Source organism: Platalea leucorodia (genome assembly GCF_965183815.1).
Source record: "Platalea leucorodia genome assembly, chromosome: 9".
Taxonomy (NCBI): domain Eukaryota; kingdom Metazoa; phylum Chordata; class Aves; order Pelecaniformes; family Threskiornithidae; genus Platalea; species Platalea leucorodia.
The window spans coordinates 1,398,709-1,407,652 of NC_138831.1; the positions used below are offsets into that span (position 1 = coordinate 1,398,709).

General features: G+C 35.0%; 1 protein-coding gene across 1 annotated transcript in view; it reads right to left on the minus strand.

Moving 5' to 3' along the window:
• ERC2 (ELKS/RAB6-interacting/CAST family member 2) overlaps nucleotides 1-6,248 on the minus strand; it is a gene marked incomplete at both ends in the record, with an annotated part of 442,749 nt that extends 436,501 nt beyond the window's left edge. Inside the window, one exon of the mRNA XM_082322574.1 lies at nucleotides 5,592-6,248. Within this exon, the coding sequence (XP_082178700.1) occupies nucleotides 5,592-6,248 (657 nt within the window). The remainder of the gene's footprint in view (nucleotides 1-5,591) is intronic.
• Nucleotides 6,249-8,944: the final 2,696 nt, after the last annotated feature.

Consider the following 8,944-nt stretch of genomic DNA (forward strand, 5'->3'; position numbering starts at 1 on the left):
GAGGAGATAACAGATCTTGTACTTCCTTTGACTTGCATTTAGAGGATGCCAGCAGGGTCTAAGCCATACACTGTCCAGTTTGGAAGCAGGCAGGGTTGATACCAGCCATGGAAACCATTGCATGAAGTTAAGAAGTGGTGAGCTTCTTTAAACGTTAATAATAATAAATATATTACTATATTAATACATAGTTTTTGAACTATATATAGTTTTATAAGTATATATAAATAATATATATAATTTTAATTTTTTTTAACTCTACTGACTAGTTCCCAGATAAGCTAGCAAAGCTACAGCAAATTAAATTATAGCCCTTGCTTCATGACTTTTCTTTTACAAGGCAGAAAGATGACTAAAAGAGTATACTTTGTATGATGTGCAATGCATCAGAAAGCAAAATAAGCATATGGTATGTTTGCTTTGGTTTTTTGGTGGTTTGTTTTGTTTTGTTTTGTGGTTTGTTTGGGTTTTTTTAAGACTGTATATATTAGCCTGATCAAGGTTTTACTAGGAGTACAGTTTAATTAATACCAAGAAGGGAATCATCATTTCAGATTATTTCTTAGTGTATTTTCTTTTACTGTTCTACTTAGATACTCATCATGAATCAAAGTAAAAATGAAGAGCATGTGAAATAATTGCTCACACTTCCGACTTCATGAATACACATAACCTTATCTACTGACTTCTGTCAGCTCTATTCTGCTCATTGCAGCATCTATGAGTTATTCATGTTGCTACAGATACATAAAAATTATTTCAAGGAACAATTTTGTATTCAAAACTATGAGCCTCTCAGAGGAACTGTTCACTATGTTTTTTATCTTTTCTCTTCATCTCATTAATCAGAAGCAAACTCCTGCAGTGTCAGGACAGGAACTAAACTTCAAAAGAAGATCAAAATTTATAATATGTTTTCAAAGAACACATTAAGCAAATTAAAATTACCTGGTTTTCTGTAAGAAAAAAAAAAAAAAAAAAGGATCAAACTCACCATTTATTTCCAACAACAACATATAACCATATCACGAATGAAAAAGAGCCACTGTTCATTGCATGCAGTGGTTCATTTTGTATTAATTATGTAGTATTAAATAATGACATCTGTAAGTAGGGAAAAGGGGCATTATTTTGTCCAACTGAGTTTACAGTTTATTTAAGAAATGTCACAGTAAATCTAATGCAGTTATTGCAATGTCATAAAAGCAGCATGTCAACTGATAAACATATGTTGTCTTAGAGCCAGCTAATCCAAATGGATGAGCTAGTTCTCCCTCTTTTTTTGACAGACAGGCAACAATCCTGGGAATGAATACTGCTGAATAATTTCTTGTGTCCTCCCAGTTCTTTCCACCTCATAGCCTTCTGCTCTCCATTGAAACCTTCTACATTAACTCTTCTATGTAACACATTCAAGCAAGATTAGAGAGAATATCTATCTACCTGGGGAAAAAAAAAAAAAAAATGCAAAAATCTCTGCGAAATGGATGATTCCAAGATGAAGAACCACTTTAAATAGTTAAAGCATCTAGAGTACTTCCTGCCCCTATGTATATAATCAATCCATATATAGAATAATACTAATTGTGCTGTGAGAAAATATGTCACAAAGAAGAAGAAAGAAGAACAGAAAAACAAGACAACTAACTTTGGGTTGTAATATCAAAGAACAGGTGCCCGAAGCATACGTTTTCAAAAGTAAAAAAATCCTCAAAAGAAAAATCAGGAATCACCAAGTTACCATCCATAAATTTCTTCATAGGTCTCTTTTTGCTTCCAAAATGTTTATCAATTTTCTATTGAAACAAATCCTACTTTTTCAGACTATTTCTTCAATTTGCCAAATTTATTTTCATTTATAATCCTATTTTCCAGCATGGTTTAACCCTTCCCAGCTTGACATTATCTGAGTGCGTAATACATATCCATTATTCACAACATTGATGAAAGCCTCAAACACATGACAGATCCCTACCAGATCCTACTAGAGATCTTTCCAATTTCACCACGAATTGATAATTACACTTTGATGCAGTCTTCTAATCAGATAGGCATCCATATAATACTGATTTAATCTCATATGCTTCCTACCAGCTTGCTAATGAAAATCTTCTAAGACAAAATAAAGTTTTCTCAATGTCAATACATTACTACTGTTGTTCCCTTATGCATAAAGTCTGTTTTCCTGTAATCCAAGAAAACCAGACTTGTTTCACATTATGCTTGACAAATCCATATTGAGTGTTAGTCTTTTTTAATATATTTTCCCCATATTCCTTATATTTTAGAAATAGCTAATAATTTTTTAAAAATACAAATAATAGTTTAAAAATAATTTTTTGTTTGTTCTTACAATATTTTTCCAGAAATTGCAATAAAAATGTCAGACTTACAACTCACTCATTTCTCTCGCTTTTTTTCTTTTCTATTTTTTCCTCCCCCCCCCCCCCCCTTTTCTTTTTGGCAGGCAGCTAGATTTGCCCTTCTCCAGTCTCCTGGGAGTTCCCAAAGTTGGCTAGGAGACTAAGGGCCCCACTCAGGGTCAATTTCATCCTGCACAGCCAACCTGAAAACAGTTTTTAGTGTTTCAGTAAGAAATATCTCGGTTTTTAAGAACAGAAGTTTCATAAGCCAGTAACCCTCAGACACACAAGGATAGGTCTATTACTTTTTGGTATACATGTGAGAGATGGCACCACTCTTTTTTTGTCTTTAAAATTATAGCTTTTTGATAATTTTAATTGAAATTAGTTGTTTGAAAGAATCAATAACGATGTGGATAACTAAGACTGACAAACTAGCTGACACAGCCAGCTTGGAATTCCAAAGCCATTCTTTCAGAGAGGCTCCTCTCCAAATGCTTACAAGAAAACTAAGGAGCAATTAGATAAGAGGCATGGTCCTTTCACACATAAATATTTGATTACAACAGAGGAAATAGCAGAAACACCTGGTCAAGTCATAAAACCAACAGAAGGCCCCTGTGGAGTTTTGCTGGAACCTGTGGCTGGGCTTTGTGCTGTCTCACACATCCTAAACAACCCAGAAAACAGGGAGAACAGAAGGATGACTGATTCTCCTCATCATATTAGGTTATTCAGGGCAGTAAAGACAAAAGCCAAATGCAAAGAAGGATTTTATAAGACTAAGCAACTAGGCAAGGGCTGGCAGATAAAATTCATGGAGATAAATGTGAAGTTATACACAAGTGAAAATAATCCCACCTTCATACATAACAAGCTGGGATCTAAAATGATTATAATCACTGGAGAGATTCTTCAGCTATGATAAATATTTCCATTAAAATATTAGCTCAGTACTCAGTAGCAGTAAAAAAAAAGTCATCCAAAGCTAGAAAGAACAAACAAATTGAGTGTTGAGAAAGAATAAAAGGGTAAACACTGTAACATCAATGCATAACCCATTTTACACCTGTACTATGAAAAACACAATCCGTTTTGGTCTCCTCAAAAAAAAAATTTACTAGGTCTGAAAAAGATTCAGAGAAGATTCAAAGAAATGTCAGAGTTTCATGAAAGGAACTATCACACATGCTAAGATTCTCCTATCTGGAAAGTTGCTGAGGGAGGGATGTGATGACAGTGTCCTGTAAAATCACAGGTGGCACTGAGACTGGCACCAGACATCAACTAATGTTTCTTCCAGTATGAGGAACTGGAAATCCTAGCAAAAGCAGCCAAAGTCTAGTGTAAAAACAAATGAAAAGCAGTGCTTCTTCACATGACACGTTAAGCTGTGGGATTCACTGTCATAAGTGGTTGTGGACCTATTTCACATAGGTCCAAAAGCAACTGGCTTAATTCAAGGAGAAGTCCACTGAGAGTTATTAAGCACACAGAAACTGTAGCTGGATCATAAAGAGTACTCAGTGGAGGTATCACTGGATACTAGCTCTATTCTGTGAACTTTTGGACATTGTTAGTAATGGAATACTGGGCTACCCAGTCTTTATGTCCTATTATTATAGAGTAAGGATTCATGTTAAATATATAGATAGGGTAAAATACATTCTTCTCGTCTTTTGTTAGGTTCACTCTTACAAAAAAATAAGAGCACTTGTTAAAAATAAAAAGATACAATCTTCTATGAAATGAATGAATTAATAGGAGGACTCATAGCAGAGTTACTAATTTACTTTCCCGTCAAGATGAGGAAATAGCTTTTAGAATTAAAAAAAAACAAAAACAAACAAAAAAAAAAACAACAACCATAAATGCATAACCACTTTGGCAGGTGACAAAGTCTCTAAATACCAGATTCAGATACCAAATGCCAATACAAGATATTAATGTGACATTTCCATAAGAAAGGCTACCAAAACAGAGTGTATTAGAATATTCCCCCTGCCGCTAAGGTCACACCAACTACCAAGATTAGAATGTCTGACCAATAAGGCTTTTGAATAGCAGAACCTCCGCCAAACATGCTTTTGATAGTATTGGTTCTAGCAGCGTCCTAGGGCACCTGCTATAAATAAATATTCAGTAACTATTACTGTCAGTCTGGATACACAAGTTATACAAGAAAATAATAAATTAATTCACTGTACTGAATTCCTGATCAAGACCCAGCCAGTTTCCCACTGAAGTAACTGGTATCAGGCTTGTTAGTTCCATAGGTATTTAGGTTCATGACAAGCCTAAGAAGTGGAAAGTTTGGTGAGAAGCACTGATGATCACAAACTCAGGAGTAAATTAAAAATTTCAGTTGTTGCTGCCTGCCAGCAAAAAAGTTTAGATTTGGAAACTGCAAGTGAGAGAAACACAGGATTGTGTTTTTGTCTAGGGAAAGTTAACAGATGGTCTAAAAAGGAGCAGCTTTAAAATGAGACCAACAGCCAAAAAGTGTGTGGAGACAGCAATACAAGAATTTTTTTGATCTATTCTGTGCCACTGTTTTGTATGGCTTTGCGAAATAGCTTAGAGTCTCAAAGCTTGACCTTATAGCTTTATTCATTCAGATTAAAATACTGTAATCTTTTCATAACTTTGGGAAAAGAATGTTATGTTGGGAAAAGAATTATCTGAAATACGTATTTACAAGATGCACTTTTCCTAAGTGACAGGTCTCTGAAATGTTGCTGAAAACACAACTTCATTCTGTAACATAGAACTACAGAAGGCTGCATATGGGGATACGATATCATATCTTCTTTTAACTTTAAAGAACTGGCCAGCTAAATCCCTATACAGCTCATACCAAATATGCCTCTGGATGTTTATACTTTTGCAGAAGTGGCTCATTTACCTCTTCAGAAAAGGCTGCTGAGTATATTTACACTGTTGCTGAAAAAAACCACTAGAGAAAGTCTCAAAAATAAGAAAACAGGTAGTGACAACCATTCTCGTCAGCTATAATGTGAAAGAATGGTGCATGAAGGAAATCATAACCTGCATTCAGCTTCTTATTAATGTCCTTTCCTACTGTTTAGCAGCTAGAGGGAGACAAACCAAGACATACAATTCTTGCTGTAAATGTCAAACTTGTTCCAGCATACGACAGAGTACCATAAGCAAAACATCAAGTACTTAGCTGTAAATCAACAGAAAGAAACTTTGAGAATTACTTACCTGATTTTCTTCATGGGAAACTCTCATTTGTTCTTTAAGAACTGACATTCTGGCTGCTTCTTCTTTCCTCAATACTCTCTCTTTCTTTAGCTCAGGACTCCAGAAAGTTTTGATGCTATTCATGGAGGATCCCAGCTTGCTGTCCTTAATGTCTAGTTCTTTTCTGAGAAGATCATTCTCCCTCTGTAGTTCCTTAAGCTGAGCCTGCAGATCTAACATGGTACTATCTCTAACCTGTCTCAGCATAGAAGGAACCTGATGGTGGTGATGGTGTGACGATGTGGTCAGACCTCCATGCTGATCAGTATACGAAAGGACATCTGTGTGCGAAAGTCCAGCTGAAGCAATATTAGGACTGCTCCCCATAGCTGTGACTCGACCACCATACACAGCTCGATTTGTAGCCCTTCCAAGAGTCATTGTGCCCTTTGGGAAAGTAGTAGAAGCTACACCTTCATGGTCACTCAGATACATTGGTCCAGATGTTGCATAGGCTGCATTAAGGGACTGGATGTTCTCCATTGATAACGTCTTACCTGTTCCTCCTCCTCCTCCACTGTTTGTTCGCCTATGGCCCAGACGAGGAGACCTTGGCAAACGAGGAGACCTGGAGGGACTTCCTTCTAAGTTGCTGATTGTTCTTGCACTTCCATACATTTTTCTTCTACTTTGAGGTACTATTTAGTAAGAAATTAGTAACACTAAAGTTGAATATTAAATTTATAATCCCAGCTAGAAATATTGGCAGTTTCACTGCATTCTTCCAGTAGGCAAAAATCTATTGTTCCTCCAAAGTCAGAGACCTGAAAAAAGATATTATAAAATTAAGTACATTTTCATCTTGGAAAATAAGTTTACAAATAATCAGCATATATCAGAAAATAAAGTAACCCACTTCCTAGAGTAATTACTTTAAAAATAAAATTTACTGTACATTTTGTATTTAGGATGACTAGTTAAAGATGCATTTTCAAACTAATTTCATTCAGAAGAAAAAACTGCTTATTTCTTTCTTGCTAGAAAATATCTTGACCTTTTGACTTAGTTTAACAAGCTTTATGTTGCAATAAACACCATGGGCCCAAACACATAGCTTAGCTGATATGTTAATGGACTTAAATGATTGACCATGTGGAATTATATAAAGAAAAAAAGAATAGCTGTTGTTGACATTAAGAACTACCCAAACTAAGATATTAAATTTTCAAAAGACAGTATAAAAGTAGCAATTCAGCAGTTCTGTATATTCTCTAGTAATATTAGATTAATTAAGACAAAACAAGGAAATAGGCAAGGGTTTTAATTTCTGTCTGGATTAACAAAGAGGTTTTTGGATAGGAAAAAGGATGAAGAAAATGGTGTTTCTAATAGTTCAGCTGTAACCAGTACAAATATATTTTAGTAAGAAAAATTAACAATAAAACTAAGCTAATTTGAGTGAATATTTCCTTCTAAACAATTATAATGTATTATAACACAATATTATTTGTTCAATGAAGTGCTAGCTTGCTAATATTTGTTGTTAGTAAGCTTCTCAGGAAAAGGTTGCATGACAATAATCTAGGTTTTCACTTAGAAAAGGAGTGCCTGTGAAATACAATTTTCTTTCTTTTTTTCCTATGGATATCATATTATTACCCTGATAGAACTATCCTTGTACTTTATTTAACCAAACAACAGATAGATATGGACTAATGCTCTGTGTTCAAATTCTTCAATATCATCATTATAGATTTACCAGATTTTGAGTAAGTTTATTAACTTTACATAGCATAAATATAAAAATACAACAGGACTCTAGGATTAGGTAGGCCTGCTGATTTTTTTTTTTCCCCTAAACAAATCTGACCATTTCAATAAATTTGTGGTATTAATTAAATTGGTCGTCATTAACCAGATCTAGCACCATTTATTTCAAAGGTAAGTAGAGGAAGAATAAAAGTTGGATTCAGTCAAATCCAGTAATCTTTAACCATACCCTCAAGGCATCCTCATTATCTATAGATACATTATTTCCCAGTGATTTAAAACATCTGTTCTATATTTGCTGTGAAAAAAGTGTTGATGCAGGGGCAGGCAGAAGGATGATTTAATGTCATATTTATTAATAAGCTCTAGTATATTAAATCCTCACCAACAATATTAGCATAAAACATTATGGATACTAATTATGTCATCAAACAAGAAGCATGCCGAGTTCTCCACTGACCCCTCATTATCCTAGATAAGCATACACCACATTGCTTATATGAACTCTAAGAACTGCTCAGTATATGCTACGTTTTCACCAAGTTTAACAGCTAGCATAGTCTAAAGTGGTTTTGTTTCATTTGAATTACCAGTATGCATCTGAATTAGCTGAGATGTTTCAACTTGTTCAACTGTTTTCAACTACTATTATAGAACAGTGGCCATTCTTGTGAATTTTCACCTCTCTCCCAAGAGGTCACAAGAGTCTTGTGTCAAGAGTCACAAGATTCAGAAGTGGAAGGCACAGCACTACACTACACTGAAACGTTGATGACAATGCCACTATGGGTGCTGGACAAAAATATAAGAGTGCAGTATTTATTCAACATTGATAATTTGGAAACACTGAACTCTTTGTACTGCACCCACACTGCTCCATTAAAAGTAATTCATTTCAATGCAAACATTGCCCTCGGCAAAATGGATGAAACAAGCTAACATAACATTGCTCTATACAAACTACATTAACAAGACCAGGAATTCCGTCATAAAACATTACCACTTTTTGCCACATACAAACAGCTCAGCTATATACATTGGCACTTTTTGCCATGTACAAACAATTCGGCTATGCATAAAGCAAAGCAGGGGTACCTGCTTCAATGCGAAAATGTAGTTTTTAACTATTTAGGAAGACATAGATACAAAATACATTTGTATCCCCCCCCCCCCCCCCCCCCCAATCTGGCCTGGTGAAAAACTAAGATTGCTAGCATGATCTGTCAATATCAATTTATAACTGGATACAATCAAATATTTTTAGATACAGCAGACCTGATACATGGCCAGGTGGTGGGGGTTGGTGCAGATTTGTTGATCCTCAAAGATACAGGTATAGGGTACCCTTACATCATATCAATACTATTTTTCCTTTCCATTGCCACAGTCTGATAAGTAATTTATGCTTCTTCCTTTCAGTCACTTAATATCCTACTTTGCCCTTTGTTCATGTCTCTGATACTTATTTTTAGGTACTTGTTTTGCCTTTTAGAGTTTATTAGTTGTGGTCTGTCTCCTTTTCTCTACTTGTGTGAAGTTTTGAAAAGTTCTCATCTCAAAGCAGAGAACACTTATCTTGCTTAGCACTCCAATGCTTACTATTG